Raw genomic sequence first — 18617 nt, 5'->3', positions numbered from 1 at the left:
AGCATGTAAGTGGCGGCACATACATGTCAAATCCATCAAACGAATTTTGTGTATTTAATGAGATTTATTCCATATTTCTACGACTACATACAAATGCTACAGCCATGCTCATCGTCGGCGACGACGACGACAGGCCTAAAGCGGGCGGCGACAACACGCCGGGCGCCGACGCTGGCGTTGTCACCTGACCCGTGGCGGTACACCCTAGGGTTGGGGTTTGCTACCAGACTTCTACCCGGACCGCGGCCGGAAGCGGCAAGGGCATGGTGGTCGACGGGGAAGACAGCGAGGACGGGGTGTCGAGCAGAGTAGCGGACGGCCTTATTATACTAGTGTAGGCGGTGACGTGTACTGTGTGTAGACCGATGCTCGAGCGTTGAAGTCAAGGGGGACGAGGTGGGGTACCCAGGGGGGGCGTTCAGGTGGGGTGGCAAAATAAGGTTTTCAAGACCCCTTGGTCTCGCGTCTTGGGGTGTAGTCCCAAGTCTAAGGCGTCTCGCTTTTGGCGTCACTCGGGTGACCCTATCAGCCCTGATGACGGACTCAGCCCCTCTGTCACAATATATTAAGCACAAATTATGTTCCTTTTCCATTGCTGCACGTAGAACTTGCCGAAACGTCCATTCCAGCTAGGGAGCGAGGTCCGAATAGTGAATAATATCTAACGTGGTACATTGCCAAACAATTCTCACGCCATCATTCATGTCCTCAAACGCGAGCAAATAGATGCCACCGACGATGGAGGCTTTTAGTTCGCTCGAAGTACATATTCTGATCGTAAGAAGGGGTCGGAGTTCATGGATTTGCTTGGACTTTCCACCTGACAATCTTCACGTGGGTGGACGACGCATAGTCACCCGGGCCGACGCTGGAGCAGAAACGGACAACGTATTACTTCGGCTGAGCCATCATACGTCGGGGATAGTGAACCGGAGCCCACGGGAGCACTTTCCCCGCGGCTGAGAGGGATACTCCAGTATCGAGTGGCCATCGTGGACGGAGGGATTAAGTGTCTTGACGTGAATGGGCCATTATGATAAGGATTCTTGCCGGAGAGTAGTGCTCGGTATCCATCTACGTCCTGCCTGACTTATAGATTGCTAAGATATCCTCCCTAGAGATGAGGGACGCTACTGAAATGTGGATACTTGACGTTGTATCCAGCCATTGAGACCGGCGGAGTGAGACAAGGTTGTCCTCGGGACCCGAGCTGAATTGGTGTCGTGCAAACTGCACCTTCACGGGTACCGGCTGGGACTGAGCGGAACAATGATAGTTAAATTTAAAAGAGCAGCCAGACCTTCACTGCAAGCTTTCATAGCCATGTCTTTGGACACGGATAGCTCGTTGAAGTTCCGGCTGTGCTTGCCATAGTGCCTGATCACTGTGACCAGCCTCGAAGCTTCCAAGCCTTGTGAGACAGAAATACACCTCGTCGAAGATATCCAGTCCATAAGACGCTTAGAAGAGAAAAGGAGTTCCTATGCTTTAGCCGTCAGGTTCAAGAATCGAGACGTAAGACGTCGTTTTGCAAAACACTTGTCACGCGTTACCGTCACGCTTTCTTCTTGAAAGCTTGAACAGGCTTCAACGCCAAACCCCCTCCTCTCGTCTGCTATCCCCACCCTTTTACGCGCCCACGATGTCCCTCAAAGCCTACCTTGCCGAGCGATACATGTCTGGGCCGAAGGCCGACGCGATCCTTGCTAAGACCGGCAAGAAGAAGAAACGCAAGGCCACCACATCCACCGCCACCACATCCGCCTCGGCTGCATTCATCAAAGACGACGACGCAGGTTTCGGAGCAGGTCCTGAGGGGGAAGATGGAGAGGAGGACGACGTGATGAAGGAGGCCGTGGTCGCCTCCGACCGGTCGTTCAAGAAGCGCAAGGTGGAGGGCGAGCCGGATAGCGGATGGACGACCGTCCGGGAGAGGGAGAAGGAGAAGGAGGAGAAGGAGCGCGAAGAGGACAAGCCGCTGGTGGTGGACGCGCAGGGCCGCGAGGAGGTCTCCGCGCAGGTGACCGGCGGGCTCGTCACTGCCGCGCAGCTCCGGAAACAACGCGCCCCGAAGGAGCCCAGTAAGCTCAAAGCAGGAGAGGCCGAAGACGAGGAGGCGAAGCTGGCGCAGGAGACGGTCTACCGCGACGCCTCTGGGCGGCGCATTGACGTGAAGGCGGAGCGGGCGGAGGCCGCGCGCAAGAAGCGCGAGCGGGAGGAGCGGGAGGCGCGCAAGATGGAGTGGGGCAAGGGCCTCGTGCAGCGCGGCGAGGCGGAGAAGATGAAGGAGGAGATGGAGAAGATGAGAGGGCGCGACTTGGCGCGATACGCGGACGATAAGGAGCTGAATGAGCGGCTGAGGGAGCAGGAGCGGTGGGAAGATCCTATGGCGGCGTTCTTGACTGTAAGTGGTTCACTCGATTCTATGTGCGCGGGAAGGCTCATGTGTTCTTTCTATTTCCTGGTCTGTAGAAGAAGCGGGGTAAAGGGCCGAAGAAGCCAGAGTATAATGGCCCTCCACCACCGCCCAATCGATTTGGCATAAGGCCTGGATACAGGTGGGACGGTGTCGGTACGTCTACGCTACTTCACATATTCGTTCTAATCAACCACTAACGCGCGATTCTCTAGATCGTAGTAACGGGTTTGAGAAGAAATTGTTCCAGCGGATCAACGAGAAGAAACGGACGCGGCTGGAAAGCTACCAGTGGAGTGTGGATGATATGTGATGAACCACGGGGGGAATGACATTACGGTGTTTTTGGACACAACTGCGATCTGCTCATGTGGTATGTTCCGGCGTCTTGTATCCTTGCTATGGGGTGGCTATTCATAAAGCCAGGGCATCCTCAGGATGGTTCTGAGACAGGCCGTATATGCGAACCCTAACCCTGGTATCTATTACCTCCCGGGTCACACCGCAATTGGGTCGGATTCTATCGCGGGGAGACGTTTCCCCATACTGCCCGCCGCGAGGAGGGAGAAGGGTCTGGGCTAAGGGACGCTGGCTCCAAGTCCCATGTAGATGGTCCGGTGTTGTCGGCGTGAGGGGCCGGGGTTGTTTGCCTATCCGATTGATTATTGCGAGCCGAAGTGCGGTGACAGACGTGTTCAGTCCTCTGTTCCCCATCTTCCCCGCCTTCGATTTTTCTTACCCCATGGATGACGAGTTGATATTCTACACCCAAAATTGTTCTTACCCCATGGAGGATGAGTTGATATTCTACACCCACAATGTTACTTCCCGATACTCGAAGCAGTCTCGGATGCGGGGGTCATTCGGCGTGTTAAGCTCCCGCCTCGGGGCTTGCTCCTGCGGTCGTTATGTATTTCCAAAGCCATCCCAATCAACGCTTGGATATACCTCGGGCATACGACCCCTGCCGCAGTAAGGTTGAGCGACTCGGACCGCCCTCCGGGGCAGGAGTCCTAGTGTCAGGGGCGGCCGGTACTCTCGGACTGGGCAGCTACGATCTCATTTACTTACGTCTAACGCAAATCACGGGGCACCGGGAGCCTGGGCGTCGGTATAAGTACCCTGCGCTCCCGTCCCCGTCCCTCTTACCTTCCTCCTCCCTTCCTCCTCGCCTCCATCCAACGTTAACCATGCACCTCCTCAAGCTCCGCGCGCGTGTGGCCGCGCGCCCCGCCCTCGCGGCAGCACGAGCTCGTCTCCTCGCGACGCATGCCGCGCCCCCCGCGCCGGGGATACGGAGCGTCGCCCCGAGCCAGGCGGAGCGCGCGGCGGGGCGGCTCGCGCCGAGGCATATGCAGACGGCGCTGGAGGCGCTGCACGAAGACGGGATCGTGATGCTCGAGGGCGTGGTGAGCCACGCGCATCTGGATAAGGTCGGTCGCGGGTTCGGACTCTCCTTCCTTCCTTCCTGCCTGCCCTTCCCCCCTTCCCTTCCCTTCCCCCACTCGCTTGCTTGCTTCCCCCACTCGCTTGCTTGCTTCCCCCACTCGCTTGCTTGCTTCCCCCACTCGCTTGCTTGCTTCCCCCGCTCGCTTGCTCGCTTGGACGACCGGGACTGAAAAGGATTGACAGCTGAACGAACGCATGGTGCGCGACGCGGAGTACCTCTGCTCGCGCGAGAACTCGCCGTTCAACTACAACCGCGACAACATCCAGCAGGACCCGCCGCCCGAGCCGGGGATGTGGTTCGAGGATATTTTCGTGAACCCCTTGGCGGTGGACGTGAGCCCACATGCTTCTTACTTCACCCTCACTACTTCGCTCGTCCGCTCGGTCCTTGCCTCCCGATCGGAGGTGGGGATGCTGAGCGGGGGAATGTGTGGGCGACGTGGGTTCTGCGATGATGCTGACTTGGTGCGGCGGGTACAGGTGACCTCTGCGCTGCTGGGCGGAAGGCCGAAGATGACGTTCTGCTCCGGGGTAAGCTATCCGTCCATTCCACGTTCCTCGCTCCGCGGGGACCGACGACTTAATGCGTGCGTGCGTGCGTGTGTTGCACGTAGAATACGGCGCTCAAGGCGACGGAGAGCCAGCCGGTGCATACGGACGCGGACTTTGCGCACCCCAAGGTCAGTTCCCGCCGCTCCCATACCTGCATGTGGGATGAGCAAACGGGCCGAACGTAGATCCCGTTCGCGCTCGTGGTTAACGTCGGGCTGGTGGACATGACGCCGGAGAACGGGTCCACAGGTACGCTCCGGCGTCGGTTAAGGAGCGATGCTGAACGTGCGGAGAAGAGCTGTGGCTCGGCACGCAGAACATGGCGCAGCCCGACTCGCAGGTGTCGCTGCACGGCGACCGCGCGTCGGGGAGGATCCGCGAGGAGCTGCTCGCGCGGCGCAAGGCCGAGGCGCCGGAGAAAGGTGGGTACATGTACACACTTGCTTACCGGCCGGTTGTGCGCAAAGGGCTGAATGAACGGGGTGGGTGGCGGCAGGCCCGTTCCAGCCGGTGGTACCGAAGGGGTCGATCGTGCTGAGGGATTTGAGGTTGTGGCATTGCGGGAAGCCGAATAGGACGGATGTGCCGAGGGTGATGTTGGCGATGATACGTGCGTTGTGCATCTCCTTGCTCTCCTGCGTCTCACACCTTGACGGAAAACGTGGGTTAGATTTCGCGCCGTGGTACCGGAACCAAAGTACGTCTTAAAAGTTGCATTAGGTTAAGTTGATGATGGACGCTGACCTCTTGTGCGTAGTGCGTCTGGAGTTCCCAAAGGGCATGGAGCTGCTCCTGGCGAACCCGCTGCTGGATATGCCTGCGGACTTTGTGGACCCGCCGGTGAAGTACCTCGACCGCGCGTTTGGGAACGCGTACGATTTCGGCCAGAGGGATTGAGCTCATGATCAGGGGGTGCCAGGGAGGATCGGGAGGACGGCGCAAGGCGGAGACGACAGGGGTGTCGTTTCTCTTTTCATTATCATCATCGGCGTGTGCACGCAGTAGCTTGCCTTGCTATAAATTGTATCATACATCAGACGGTCAAGCAGCCAGCCAATGTTCCAAGTACGGTGTCGTCCTCTTCGAAAAAGCAACTTCTGCGCATCGTCGGCCACGAGCATTTGGACGAAAGCGAGACTGAGTCTGTAGGGCGTGCAGTGCAGCGACACAGCCGGTCAAGCGACTCTGCTACGGATATACCCCCCGGCCCGGCGAGCCGGCGGCCACACCGGGCCGTCCCTTCAGACAGGCCATGGGCCCCGGCGAGCGAGGCTATAAGCAGCCCCTCCGACGATGCACCCGCTCCGGCTTTCGTCCTCTTTCTCTACCCATCGCTGACTCAGCGAGATGGCCACGATTACGCATTTCGAGATTCACGGTTAGTGGGATGGAGGGTGCGGTGCGGGGGGTAGTGACGCTGAAGGTGGTGCGACAGATGTGCGGTTCCCGACAAGCTTGACGGGCGATGGGACGGACGCGATGTACGTGGATGCATGCCCTGCAGGAGGCAAAGACTGAGGAGTGTACAGGAACACCGACTGCGACTACTCGTCCGCGTACATCTCGCTCTACACCTCGTCCGACCTCGTAGGCCACGGCATGACCTTCACCATCGGCCGCGGGAACGACATCGTGCGACCCTTCCGTGTTTCCATTCCTCACACAGTAACTGATACCACGGCGGGCAGGTCTGCGAAGCCATCCGCCAGGTCGCCAGCCGCCTCGTGGGCAAGAGCGCCGAGGAGCTCTTCGCGGACATGGGCAAGGCCTGGGAGCTGCTCGTCGCCGACCCGCAGCTGCGCTGGTGAGTACATGGCCAACTCACAGAGAGTAAGAATCGACGGGCTTTGTGCAGGATCGGCCCGGAGAAGGGCGTGATCCACATCGCGACCGGCGCGGTCGACAACGCGCTCTGGGACATGTACGCCCGTGCACGCAACAAGCCATTGTGGAAGCTCGTCGTGGATATGAGCCCTGTGCGTCTCCCTTCTTCCCCTTGTCCCTTTCCCTGCCCCGGCCTCGCATAGTTGCTAACTGGGCGTGGGCCTGTAGGAGGAGCTCGTGCGCTCCGCGGCGTGGCGCTACATCTCGGACGCGATCACGAAGGAGGAGGCGCTGGCCATGCTGAAGAAGAACGAGGCGGGGAAGAAGGAGCGCGAGGCGCACGTCCGCGAGGTTGGGTGCGTGCTCGCCTTTTCTTCCCTTCCATACCTCCCTTTCCCCTTCTCCCCCCCGTCTTTCCCTTCGCTTCCCCCCTTCCCCTCCACATCCCACACCAAACGCCAGCCACATCACGCGCGCGCTAACCTAACCACCCGCCCCACAGATACCCAGCGTACGTCACCTCCGCGGGCTGGCTCGGCTACTCGGACGAGAAGGTCGCGCGGCTCACGAAGGAGGCCGTCCAGGCGGGCTTCAACCACTTCAAGATGAAGGTCGGCGCGAGCCTCGAGAACGACCTGCGCCGCGGCAAGATCATCCGCAGCATAATCGACGACCCGCAATACTTGCCTGAAGGTGCGTTGCCCCTCATCCTTTGCATCCCTGCATCCCTGCATCCTTCATATTCCCGCGTTTTGGGTATTGGGTATTGGGTGAGGGGCGGGAAAGGGAAGGGGAGTACTGATGATGTCTTGTGAATGGGAGCAGGGAGCAAGGCGAGGGACCCGAACGGCCCGGAGCTGAGGGGGAAGAACGCGGGCCCGACGGGCGCGGTGCTCATGATCGACGCGAACCAGGTGTGGGACGTCCAGCAGGCGATCGACTACGTAAGGGGCCTGGAGGAGATCAAGCCTTGGTGCGCCTACTCTGCTATCCCCATCCCCATCCCCATCCCCATCCCCATCCCCGTCTTCCTTCCCCTAATAACTCGCATGCCAGGTTCATCGAAGAGCCCACCGCGCCCGACGACATCCTCGGGCACGCGGCGATCCGCAGGGCGCTCAAGCCGCACGGGATCGGCGTCGCGACGGGCGAGCACGCGCACAACCGCATGGTGTTCAAGCAGTTGTTGCAGGCGGAGGCGATCGATGTCTGCCAGATCGACTCGTGCAGGCTCGCGGGGGTGAGCGAGGTGCTCAGCGTGTTGTTTATGGCGGCCAAGTGAGCGTTTGTGCTTCGGTTTGGGTTTGGGTTTGGGTTTGGGGGAAAGGGAAGAAGTGGGTGTTGATGGTTCTTTTCTAGGTTCGGGGTGCCGGTGTGCCCGCATGCAGGGGGTGTTGGTTTGTGCGAGTACGTTATCCACCTGAGGTACGTTCTCCCTCCGTCCTGCCCCGTTATCCCCGCTCACTCACCCTTCTTTCCCGTTCTGCCCTCCCTTCCCTGCCCGCGCCCTCCCTATCCCTCGCGCCTTAATCCACCGCTTCGCTTCCAACCGCCCCGCCGCTAGCCTAATCGACTACATCGCCGTCTCGGGCAGCATGGAGCGCAACGTGCTCGAGTTCGTCGACCACCTGCACGAGCACTTCCTCTTCCCGTGCTCGATCAACGCGCGCGGGCGCTACAACGTGCCCGCCAACCCCGCGGAGGGGTACAGGTGCGTTTCCTGTTCTTTTCTTCGTTGGTGGGAGGTACGGCGCGCTGACGTGGTTTTTAGCATCGAGATGCGGAAGGAGAGTATCGCGGAGTTTGGGTTCCCGCATGGGAGTTATTGGGTCAAGGCGAAGGGGGGGAAGCAGTGAACGAAGGGAACATGTGACAGTACTGAGTTGGGCAAAAAGTTTGAGTTGTGCAATAACGATGTGTATCAGTGATCACGGTGTTCAGTTGTACTCGTCGATTATTTTTTGATTACTCAAAGGGCGGATTGGGACACGCGTGACATGACGGTAAGGATAGATGTCCCTGAGACGTCGTACCGAGAACAAGTGTAGCGCATCCACAGAATATCGGACGCGTTACCTGGATTCCGAACGGCGCAGGGACAACTTTACACAGCCGTCGCCGGCGCAGTCTCGACAGGGATGGCAACCTTCTCCTCGATGGGCACCTTACCCGGCGAGCTAGAACCCGACGTGGGTTACGGAGGGAATGGCGGTAGAGAACGGCGGAGCGTACCTAACGTCATCGACCTGCACTTCCGCGTCGAGGGCGGCTCGGGTGGCTTGGCGACGAGAGTGATGGAGAACGATGAGGAGGCCGTAGAAGATATAGATCGTTGTTTGAGTTACGCCCGAGACGGTGGCGATGGGATCGACGCGGCCTTCGTCGAAGTACCTGCGAGAACAAGGAATAAGCACGTAAGTCTATAGGGAAATCCGCTTGCCGCGAGGAAAGAAGAGGGGGCCGCACCGGAGGACCCAATGCGGGATGTACAGCGCACGGAAATAGAAGCACAGCACGAGGTACGCCGTCAGCAGGCGGTCCTTCGTCTCCATCCTGTCATACTCGACCAATTGCGGTATGTCCGCGAACGCGGCGAGGTACATGGAGAACGCCCATGCGATCTCCATCCACTTGAAGCTCCCGCCATAGTGCGCAAGGCACGCGAGCAGTAAGCAGGGGGCGGCGGTGAGGAGGACGTGCCAGAGGGTGGTCTGCTGCTGCTGCTTGGAGAACGGGCCGTGCCGCCGGAGGAGGGTGAAGAGAGTGATCAGGGAACCGGAGAGGAGGTACAGCTTCATAGACGTGTTGTATATGTTCGTTCTTGGGAGGGCGAACAGGTCGATGTAGCGTGCGATGAAGACCATGCAGTGCATGATCTGCGTAGAGAGCGAGACATCTGCAGCAGGCGTTACAATAAGTTGCAATTAGTAAGTATTTCGGGATACGCACTGGTGATCCCATTCCTATGTATCCTGTACAATAGTATTGGGATTGAGAGAGCTAGGGACGCATCGGCTGTGCGAGAGGGTTTCCTTTTCTATCAGAACTAAAAGTTTGGAAGAGAGGGAGTCATGTTCATACGAACCTGCTAGCCTGATGTTACAATATGTGAAAGACATGGCCGACAGTCCGAGAAGCAGGGAAGGGAAGGGGGGATTGGGGGGGAGGGGAAGGAGGTAGCGCTTTAATACTTAGACTTATCTCAGGAACTTGCGCCTATCCGATTGCCTGATTCATTGAGTGACTACGGTCAGATATGAACATGTAACTATGAGGAGTTGCGTTTCCACACCTACTTCAGGTCATGCTTGATCTTTCGCAAAGCCACGCGACCTACGAGAACGTCCCGCCCGCTGACAGCTGGGCTATGGCAGCCCTGTAGCCTAGCCCGGAGCCCTATTTAATCTCCGTTTGTTGGATTCCGGGAGTCGGGATCGAGCTTGCGAGCTCGCGACGTGTTGCGCGTGGTCAGGGGGGGACCGCCGCAGGTGGGCCCAACTGATAAGGTGATAAGAAATTCATATATATTCGTTGTATCTACTCGATGTACTGTACGCAATTGCCCTTCGGGCAACCGACCGCCTGGGGCAAACGCGCTCGTCTTCCGTTTGCTTGGAATATTTCAACACCGTTCCCAGGCTCTGCGGCTACGAGTCCGTAGCCCAGCTGGTAGCCCGCGGCAATGAAGCTTTAAGTCCCAGGTCGGGAGGCGCCGGGCTACGAGGACTCGTAACCCGGGGCTATGTGACACTCGAAAGGCCACCGCCGCTGCAGTTACCAAGGTACATATATTTTGTATTTCCCGTCCTTGAATACTGACCTATTACCCCTCCGGTGTGACAAGGTACGTGCTCGGACAGGAAAAGATTGTGACTTCACTAGCTGGTCTCAGACATCGTAGCTCATTCATTTGCTGTGCCGATGGAGAGGATGTGGAGGATGAGCATTTTCCAGAAGGATTGCACAGAGTTGATCCCCTCTCACGATCCCCTCTCATGTCTTTTATTGGAGGAGATCATATGCAACAATCAAAATACTCTCCGGAAGCTTGAAATTGAGGGCTGGCTGGTGTTTGTTTTGCCCATCCCCCCTCTTTCACAACTGACTCATCTGCATCTCTACACCCTGTTCAGCGAGCATATCTCCTGGCTGGGCTTAGTCCTCCATCACTTGAATTCACCGCAATCTCCTCTCTCAGTATTTAGTGACGATCCAACCGTCCTTACGCTCTTGCAAGGACATGTCTCCTCCCTGTCTCAACTGCAGTCTCTGAAGTTAGAGGCTGAGATTGTGTTTACGCGGAACAAGCTACAGGCATTAGTGGAGACTATAGGGCACTTGCCGGCTCTTTGCCGGTTAGACCTCGCTTTCCCCTTCCATGACGACCCAGTCGTCACGTTAGCTGCGATCCTAAATTGCGAGAGTCCTATCAGGGTTCTTGGCCTCAATCGGGGCTTCGCAGGCTGGAATAGTGATGTCAGCAGCATGAAGTGGACTGATGAACAGTGCCGACGACTCGCGGATTGCCTTCCGAACAACCTTTCGTCTCTGCATCCATCAGCACTTCTGCATCTGTCCTGACAGCTCCTGACAGCTCCTGAGGAAATTTCCTCAGGCCCTCTCAGGAGCCCTCAGGAGCCTTCAGGAGCTCTCAGATATCAGTGCTCAGAAGGTCCATTTTGTCAGTTCAGGACCCATCAGGACGTGTTCAGCCACTGACCGTGAGAGTCCGCGCCGGTTAGGATTCTTATGGCGTGATTGGCCAATGCTGGTGTGACTACTACTGGGTCTGTAGTCTCACTACATGGCTGTTGTAGTGCCGACTACAAGTCACTGGCCTAGTGCCACTATTACTAATTTGTAGTCATCCTGAGGTGTTGCTGTCAGGACTCCCAGGTCCTCAGGGATTCAGAGAAGTGCTGATGTCTAATATCTGCGTTCGAACACATAGATTGCCATACGGCTGCGTGTGCTGGGACACTTACTGTGTGGTAGCTGGATCGCTTGGGCGAGTTCCCAAATCTCCATTTCTTGTACATGGGCAACATGCAGTGATTTCATCCCTTCCTGGCCGTAGACTTGGCCGCAGACATAGCGTCCCTTGCGACGGTGGGTGTCAACGACCACATGTGGGATGTTGGTACATGAGAGGACCCAGAACACTGCCTGCACCATTGGCCGGATCCACTTATAGTGGTCCAATTGCAGGAGAAATTTGTTTCCGAGGATGACTTCTGGCTGATGAGCAGTGTCCGCATCTGCGCCCTGAGGTCATATGATGGTGTAGACGTAGGTGAATAGATGAGGATTACTCTCTATCCCCCCTTTTTTGGCTGGTTGGCATATTAAGGATTCTTGGCAGTCACAGGAACTGGCCATTTTCAGCACCCAGGAGCCTCTGCTACTACCAAATCATAGCACCAGTATACCTGGTCAACATTTTACCTGCTTCAAACACATTTTGGCTTGGAATGACCATCTTTCCCATGTCCTCTCTTTCGTTCGATGAATATCCAGCCTCCTGAACACTTCACCACATTCTACCACGACCGTATCCGACATTCAGCCTTCAGACCTCGCATTTATATGGAATAGGTGTCAAACCTCGATCAGTATGTTCAGGGGTCCTCTCACCACCTCGAGTCGATTTTTGGCAAGTCCGCTAGGCCACGGCCACACCTCGCTGAAGATCATGAATCCCAAGAGTCCAAAATGCACAGTGTCATTCCAGAGGTTAGGTATCATTTGCATATAGCAGGGACAATGGTAGAGTCGTAACACAGGTGTGCTCAGATACTTTGAGTGGACTTGGCAGTACATCGGCGGGCTGTTCCAAATCCCTTGAGCATTACCAAACCGCTGACTGCCATGTGCAACGTTGATAAGCCCCAGCGATCTTCTGACCCCCGAAATTGCGAATTCGACACACCATACATCCCCTCCAAAGTTTATTCGACACCACCTGTCGAACCTCTTACGCTACAAGTAACCGACGAAGGGTTCTGGATTTAATTCCGGACCTTCTAACGTCCTCAAGGCAGGCGCAGATCACCAATATGATTTAGCTCCGCAGCCAGACGCTCCGAAGTCACCCGGAAGAATACCTTTGTGACTAATTATCTCCAGGAACGGCGGAGGCCCGCGTCGCAGTGAGTCATTGGTATTACCACTCCCCAGTCATCACTCCCCTTCGTTTCCGTCAAAGCGACCGAGTCAGCGGACGTAAATCGACGGCCGGACGGAACGTATCAGTCAGCAAGCGGCCGGAGCTAATCCGCACGTGATCAGCCTGCAGTACCGCGTGATGAGGCACTTCAAGCGAGCATTGACGCGTCGAGGCTACCTCTAGGACCTAGGATGAGCACGTGGAAACACGGCAGGATCGTATGGGACATGGTATAGCAGTGGGCAAAGGCTGAGTAATTGTGTGGGATGCGGAGCATATTCGTTATTTAACTCCGGGCGGACGCAAAACCATTCCAATAGCATAAAAATGTATGGAGCATAGTGGAAAATCCAAGTTTTGTACTTCACCCTCTCAGCATACCAGAATCATCATCTCAGCGACCCTCGGAGTCCCTTCGCATCGGACTTAGCGTCTACAATCAATCCTAGCTTTGCCAATAGGCCTGACTCGTCGAAACTAGATAACTCCGCCATCGCATATCGATCCAAGTAAGCTCCGGATTTAAAGTATAAAATTCACCAAGCGTCTGTAGGCACGAGACTATTGTTTGGGTTCAGTGGAACTCCCCACCCGGGCTACTGGCAAACTTCGGAGATAAATACTCCGGAGAATTGCTATACTGTTTGTTTCAGGCCTCAAGATTTTGTTTGTTTTAGGTTTTCCTACGGGCTACCCTACGGCATCTAACTTCTCCCCCTCCCTTCGAACTTAAATATTACCCTTCAATCGCCTTAGACCGCCTACACCCATACCACTGGGTGATTTAGGTTTTATTTCTTTTTGGTCTTTGGTGTTGTCGTGTGTTAGTGCCTATCAACGTCTGTGTGGACGGCTACACCTCGCTGACTGTCATGTCTTCTCGTGAAGACGAGTGTTGTCATTCTAGAGCTCAAAAGTCGTGGTGAGTGCTGTGCATGCAGGGTGGTCATACAGGTCTATCTAGTGATACCGCGGTCTGGCTCGGTCCGGTTATTGGCCCAAATTTCCAGACCTGGGACCAGACCCAAGGTCCAGTTCGGGTAAATGTCCGGACCATGAACCTCAAAGAACCCAAAATGGCGTTGGGTCCAGTCAGGTTCGGGTTCGAACCCTTCAAAATTACCATATTTAGGTATGGTTCGGGCACTGTGGCCCCACCTGGACCTCATTTCAAGTTCGCCCTAAAGCCGGACCGCGGACCAGAACCTGGGTCCGGTCCGAGGTTCGAACCGGTTCTCCCAGGTTCGGGAACCGGACTGCGGCATCACTAGGTCTATCACTGTCATCTCAAAACATAAACCTCGATCAGGAACTGTTCTGGGGAAGGCCTGGTGGCGCGTAGTATGCTGCGCGCAGGGGGGAAATGTACCAGTAACTGATGGGAACCGTAGTGGGGAGATAGTTGGGATCCATGTTCATAAGCTTTGTGAATGAGACCTTTGACGGCTCACGGGCTTGTAGACTCAATCACAGGCATCGCATGTGTAAGATGTACACGTTCTCTTACCAGACGTTACTATACTTACCTCGCTTTTCCAGCTGACGGCCCAGACCTACACTGGACTTTGCTTAGCGAAACTGCCCATCGCCTACGAAATCGAGACAAAAGGCATAACGCGGCGTGTCGCAAAGCCCTTGAGGTCACATTAAGGAAACTTTCTCGGTGAATAGATTGACGTAGGACCTAGGTGGACTTATAGTTGGGTCTAGTCAAAATTCAAAGATTCAAGAAGTAACCATATGGAGAGGACATGATTTCGTGTACATTTGCATAGACTGATCGTGACCAGACATCGACTGCGCGGACCAATCAGGGAGCAAGCAACGTTCTGCACAGCCTCAGCACAGCAGTGCTTCTTTGCCATCACCGCCCGCGCCAGGCACGGCATCAATATCACCACCTTCCTCGTTGTCGTTGGTTATCCCGCCGCTCCGGGGCAGTGAAGATAATGCTCCAGCCCGCCACCAACTACGCGTACGGCTCGCCATCGCCGTAGCCGGCTGAGCGCCGCACGCTTGTGGCAACGTCCAGTGCACATCACTGAGACTCGCGACTGCGGCCCAGAGAAACGTTCAATGCAAAGGAATGACACCGCAGCCCATGCGCGACTGCGCACACCTCCCGGCATCCAGGAGGGTCCCCTGCGGCGTGCTGTGTACCGGTAGCTTCGGACGCTTGCGCGTCCTTAAATGTACGGTCCTCTGTGCAGTAGGGTAAACGTAGCTTCCATACTTACCTCCGCCAGGATGAGTTCAACCAACACCACAGGTAGATATTCCTGCTTCATTCTCCTTCGCGCGTCCACTGATCATGAAACGACAATAATAATAGTACTCGCAGTCACCTCCATCCCGGCCGACCTAGTCTGGGAGCTCTCGCCATATCACTACATCCCGACACAATGGGTATGCATTCTCTTCCTCGTGCTCTTCGGCATATCCGGTGGTAAGTCCCATATTTTCCAACCCCCTCCCCGATTCTGACTGACATTTCCCCAGCGTTGCACTTGGCGGAAGCGGTCCTCTTCCGCCTGTGGTTCCTGCTCCCCACCGCTGTCCTAGCGGCATGCGGCGAGCTTATCGGATGGAGCGGCCGAACGTGGTCGACGCTGAATATCCCCAACGACACGCCATTCCTCATGCAGTAGGCAGCTCTCTACTCCAGAGATTGTCCTCAGAGTCTGACGCTCCCCCAGGCTTAGTTCAACGATCATTTCCCCGACGCCGCTGCTCGCGGCGATATTTGTCATCTTCGGTCGGCTTACGCGGCGGCTGGGTCCGCAGTATAGTCGCCTTACGCCGCGCATGTGTGAGTACCCTCGTTGTCTCCCCCGTGCCCGGCTGACCTGACCTGACCCGACCCGCCCGCTAGATACGATCATCTTCTGCACTTCCGTGAGCCCTTCATTCTGCCATAAGTACTCGCGTACATGACGCTAATCACTGAGTGGATATAGGATGTCGTCGCCCTCGTGCTGCAGGCCTTCGGCGGCGGGCTCGCCTCGGGCAACAGCGAGAGCTCGCAGAAGCTGGTGCGTCTCCCTCGTCACTTCTGTTCCCTCCTGCTAACCTATCCGAATTCTTGTAAAGGGCACCAAAATCATGTTAGCAGGTATCGGCTTCCAGCTGGGTACGTCCTGCCTCCCCCCCTCCCACCAATCCAAAAGACTGACACTGCAAAAATAGCGATCCTCTCGATCTTCATGCTCCTCGTCACCGAGTACTTCGTCCGCTACCACCTCGACCGCCCCGCGCGCGCGCCCGTCGCCGCGCCCCCCGTCTCTCGCTCGTCCGACACGCTCTCCCCCGCCCCGTACGACGTGCAATGGACAGCGAACGGCCCCCGCGGCCTCGTGGATAAGAGACTGAAGGCGATGATTGGCGCGATGTGCTTCAGCACGCTCTGTCTGTTCATCCGGTAAGATTAACATCCACATAGGCGTATTAGCTGTTGTGGGATATGGACTGATTCGTGTGGTAATCATAGGTCGATATACCGCACGGTGGAGCTCTCGGACGGGTGGAACGGTCGCGTGATCGGGACGCAGGTATACTTCAGTGTGTTTCCCCGCCTCTCTTCGTCTCTTCCACCACGCTGATGCGTTTGTTACGCAGACGTGCTCGACGGCACAATGGTCTTCCTGGCGATGTTCACCCTGAACGTCTTCCACCCCGGCTTCCTCCTCGAGGCGCCGCGCTCAAGCAAGGCGTCGTGGGCCGAGAAAGCTTAGGAACAAAGATGAGGAACGCCTGGACTCGATAGACAGACGACTTTCGCCCTATTTATACTACTGGTAGACTCGCAGATGTACTAACCTCACGCTCGCTAGGCTGTTGCACGACGGACTACAGCTACTTTTACGCTTTACGATAATTTATTAGAGTTATCTACATACCATATGGACTTGGTCAGTCTGGTATGAACAGTGTAAGCTGGAGTCGGAGTGGTGTGAGTCCGGTAGCTTTTTTTCCCCCTGATGACAGGGTTTCTGACGCACCCGGACTGGGATCTAACCACACGCCTGCTATCACTACGTTACTGCTGCTTTCGGGTGGCAAGGATGTGCGCCACTTGCGACTCGCGAGGTGGCCTCTGGTAAAAGGCGCAGCACCTGCGGGAAGGCTCGCACAGGCCTGGGCACTTGCATATAGGGCTTTCAGTATAAATCACAGATACTAGATTGAGAGCAAAAAGAGGAGCGACTCATGATATTGGGGAGAGGTAAGCAACATGGCAACCTTTAGATACTTGCAGAATGCGCAGGCACCTTGGCTGAAATTGTGTGGCAGATACGGGAGGTGAAGCGCGGATTTCGGTACCAGCTTGCGAGCTCGTGCCGCGCGGGGTCGGGGAAGCGCCTGGGCTTATAAGATGATAATAAATTCGGTATATGTTTGTCATACCTACTCCTTGTACTGTATGCGATTGCCCTTCGGACAACGGACCGCGCGGGGCAAGCGCGCTCTCTGTCTGTTGAAACTATTTCAACCATGCAGAAAGGAAGCAAGCGGAAGAACAATGCTCGATGCCACAGCAGGTATCGGTGTAGACAAGCATCGCAGTGCGTCTCGTCAAAAGTGTGGATTCAAGTACGCGCGAGAGGAGCAGGCCCGGACTCTGTCCGCGAGCTCTGCTTCAGCAGGTGATGAATCGCCAGGACCACCGTTTGATGCAAAACGGCTCTCGAGTGGAGAAGCTACTTCGCCGACTTCGTCCACGAGCTCTGCCTTGACCAGTGCTGTATGCGTCGGCGTATACTTGATTGTATTCAAGATGAACAGCTAGGCTATCTCCCCCCCGGGACTCCGGCGGCGTCCGCGACCGCTGGCAAGTGCTGCAAGCTTCCCAAAACTAGGATCCAGAGGGGCAGCTGCCTCGCGGACAGAGTCGGCGAGCGCTAGCTCCGCTGCACTGGATGTCGGGCCAGGACGACGTTCAATGCAAAATTGAATTTCCTGAAATTCCCCGCCACCGAGGTCTGTGGCTGTGCGTTTCCGATTTTCTCATTGGTTCCGTGTTCTCTGGCTATCGTCCCAGGACGGTTGACGAGGATGTACGACCTTCCGTCTTTAAGGCCTCCTGCTTCCATGCACCCCACGTTCGCCACAATTTACGCACTTCAAGAGGTCGCATCTTGCTTTGCTTTGGCTGTGACCATGGTAGCCTGCTCACTCATTCTGCACCACTTCGCGGATTTGAATCAATCTTTGGCGGCATCATTACTACGACAGGAGTCAAGAATGCATGTTTCTATTACACTTCGTGTTCATGGGCAGTCCTTGGCACCATAAAGCAGGGCTTCATCAAGAAGCATGCAACTTATCACTCAGCCGCGCAATGTGGCTCCCCTTTCCGCTTGCATCTCGCTGCACCTGATTTGGAATCGCGATTGTTTTGATAGACTGCAGGAATGAGTCAGGACGGTATGTGATACTCGCAACCCCACGTACATTCTCGACAACATATAGTTTGGATGTTTGCTCACCGCCTGTCACTGGGGCGGCTCTTCTTCTGCGGCCGGTGATCTTCCATTTCCTCTTCGCTGTCGGTCTGCTGGTCAACCTTCTGGTCGTGAAGGCTTGGTGTAGAGATGATTTGATGATGCATTTGTGGCAAATGCGACAGCCGCGGCACCCAGGAAAGCACTGGTGAAGGCTCGCCGCCCATCTGATTTACCCAGGTTTGGCTCGGACGCAGACTTCCGCCCCCGTCGGCATCTCGTGAGGCCATCGAAGGGGCGCGCTCGAACCGTATCCTGAGCATTGGTGTGGGGGCCCTCTTTTGACGTGGATGTCCTGCCTGATCCTGCTTCACTGTTAGCACCAATGGAGAATTCGTTGTGAGGTTCATAGGACTCGCAGTGCTCCTATGCCAGGATCCGCGGTTAGCCCCACGCGAAGCTCCCAATGTTGCTAAATTCTGGTGAATTTGGCTCATTGAAGTCGAAGCTTGGTTCTGTAAAGGTCCTCTTGCGTTGACCTCCCGGTTACCTGCATTGGGGATATACATGAGCACTTCATTCTCGGTATGGTCACCACAGTCAGTTTCCGGAGCAACCAACAAGTCTTGTTCACTCTCATTGGGTGGTGCGTGGCGATGCGAAGCTAGGGTCGGTAGGTCGGCACATGATCGATTCATTGAAGACGAATTTTGGGTACGAGGCATTGATTCGTGCCCCTCAGCTATGCTGGGTCCAGTGGCGAGTCCAC

General features: G+C 56.1%; 5 protein-coding genes across 5 annotated transcripts; 4 read left to right on the top strand and 1 right to left on the bottom strand.

Annotated features, from left to right (window-relative positions):
* Positions 1 to 1610: 1610 nt before the first annotated feature.
* On the top strand, positions 1611 to 3247 carry GLOTRDRAFT_64772 (uncharacterized protein). The gene is made up of 4 exons (XM_007871045.1): positions 1611 to 2404; positions 2473 to 2572; positions 2632 to 2789; positions 2854 to 3247. Exons 1-3 carry the CDS (start codon positions 1643 to 1645, stop codon positions 2727 to 2729), a joined length of 960 nt encoding a protein of 319 aa, XP_007869236.1. The 5' UTR covers positions 1611 to 1642; the 3' UTR covers positions 2730 to 2789; positions 2854 to 3247.
* A 210-nt stretch (positions 3248 to 3457) lies between these two features.
* GLOTRDRAFT_64771 (uncharacterized protein) lies at positions 3458 to 5494 on the top strand. Its single transcript, XM_007871044.1, has 9 exons — positions 3458 to 3849; positions 4049 to 4198; positions 4346 to 4396; positions 4480 to 4545; positions 4603 to 4666; positions 4714 to 4839; positions 4914 to 5027; positions 5088 to 5114; positions 5175 to 5494. The coding sequence occupies exons 1-9, from the start codon at positions 3607 to 3609 to the stop codon at positions 5312 to 5314; spliced, it is 981 nt and encodes a 326-aa protein (XP_007869235.1). The 5' UTR covers positions 3458 to 3606; the 3' UTR covers positions 5315 to 5494.
* Positions 5495 to 5723: 229 nt separating this feature from the next.
* GLOTRDRAFT_112137 (enolase C-terminal domain-like protein) lies at positions 5724 to 8293 on the top strand. The gene is made up of 12 exons (XM_007871043.1): positions 5724 to 5795; positions 5853 to 5898; positions 5947 to 6049; positions 6106 to 6221; positions 6273 to 6393; positions 6470 to 6597; positions 6744 to 6934; positions 7067 to 7214; positions 7298 to 7519; positions 7601 to 7666; positions 7806 to 7952; positions 8013 to 8293. The coding sequence occupies exons 1-12, from the start codon at positions 5765 to 5767 to the stop codon at positions 8095 to 8097; spliced, it is 1404 nt and encodes a 467-aa protein (XP_007869234.1). The 5' UTR covers positions 5724 to 5764; the 3' UTR covers positions 8098 to 8293.
* Positions 8294 to 8329: 36 nt separating this feature from the next.
* On the bottom strand, positions 8330 to 9360 carry GLOTRDRAFT_122773 (uncharacterized protein; the record flags this gene model as incomplete). The annotated part of the gene is made up of 5 exons (XM_007871042.1): positions 8330 to 8418; positions 8474 to 8632; positions 8708 to 9117; positions 9191 to 9213; positions 9327 to 9360. The coding sequence occupies 5 exons, from the start codon at positions 9358 to 9360 to the stop codon at positions 8346 to 8348; spliced, it is 699 nt and encodes a 232-aa protein (XP_007869233.1). The 3' UTR covers positions 8330 to 8345.
* Positions 9361 to 14654: 5294 nt separating this feature from the next.
* GLOTRDRAFT_122772 (RTA1-domain-containing protein) lies at positions 14655 to 16138 on the top strand (the record flags this gene model as incomplete). The annotated part of the gene is made up of 10 exons (XM_007871041.1): positions 14655 to 14676; positions 14740 to 14853; positions 14907 to 15051; positions 15104 to 15216; positions 15280 to 15302; positions 15365 to 15439; positions 15498 to 15537; positions 15594 to 15825; positions 15895 to 15965; positions 16023 to 16138. The coding sequence occupies 10 exons, from the start codon at positions 14655 to 14657 to the stop codon at positions 16136 to 16138; spliced, it is 951 nt and encodes a 316-aa protein (XP_007869232.1).
* Positions 16139 to 18617: the final 2479 nt, after the last annotated feature.

Source organism: Gloeophyllum trabeum (genome assembly GCF_000344685.1).
Source record: "Gloeophyllum trabeum ATCC 11539 unplaced genomic scaffold GLOTRscaffold_00013, whole genome shotgun sequence".
NCBI classification, from domain to species: domain Eukaryota; kingdom Fungi; phylum Basidiomycota; class Agaricomycetes; order Gloeophyllales; family Gloeophyllaceae; genus Gloeophyllum; species Gloeophyllum trabeum.
This window is presented reverse-complemented; position numbering and strand designations above follow the sequence as displayed.

What these genes read in the sequence shown, in the direction of transcription:
- GLOTRDRAFT_64772 (XM_007871045.1), top strand. Translation starts at nt 1,643, where the DNA reads ATGTCCCTCAAAGCCTACCTTGCCGAGCGATACATGTCTGGGCCGAAG. An exon ending in CTATGGCGGCGTTCTTGACT is followed by an intron (nt 2,405 to 2,472) that starts GTAAGTGGTTCA and finishes CCTGGTCTGTAG; the next exon opens with AAGAAGCGGGGTAAAGGGCC. An exon ending in ATACAGGTGGGACGGTGTCG is followed by an intron (nt 2,573 to 2,631) that starts GTACGTCTACGC and finishes GCGATTCTCTAG; the next exon opens with ATCGTAGTAACGGGTTTGAG.
- GLOTRDRAFT_64771 (XM_007871044.1), top strand. Translation starts at nt 3,607, where the DNA reads ATGCACCTCCTCAAGCTCCGCGCGCGTGTGGCCGCGCGCCCCGCCCTC. An exon ending in GCCACGCGCATCTGGATAAG is followed by an intron (nt 3,850 to 4,048) that starts GTCGGTCGCGGG and finishes AAGGATTGACAG; the next exon opens with CTGAACGAACGCATGGTGCG. An exon ending in TGAACCCCTTGGCGGTGGAC is followed by an intron (nt 4,199 to 4,345) that starts GTGAGCCCACAT and finishes CGGCGGGTACAG; the next exon opens with GTGACCTCTGCGCTGCTGGG.
- GLOTRDRAFT_112137 (XM_007871043.1), top strand. Translation starts at nt 5,765, where the DNA reads ATGGCCACGATTACGCATTTCGAGATTCACG. An exon ending in GAGTACGTTATCCACCTGAG is followed by an intron (nt 7,667 to 7,805) that starts GTACGTTCTCCC and finishes CCCCGCCGCTAG; the next exon opens with CCTAATCGACTACATCGCCG. An exon ending in AACCCCGCGGAGGGGTACAG is followed by an intron (nt 7,953 to 8,012) that starts GTGCGTTTCCTG and finishes CGTGGTTTTTAG; the next exon opens with CATCGAGATGCGGAAGGAGA.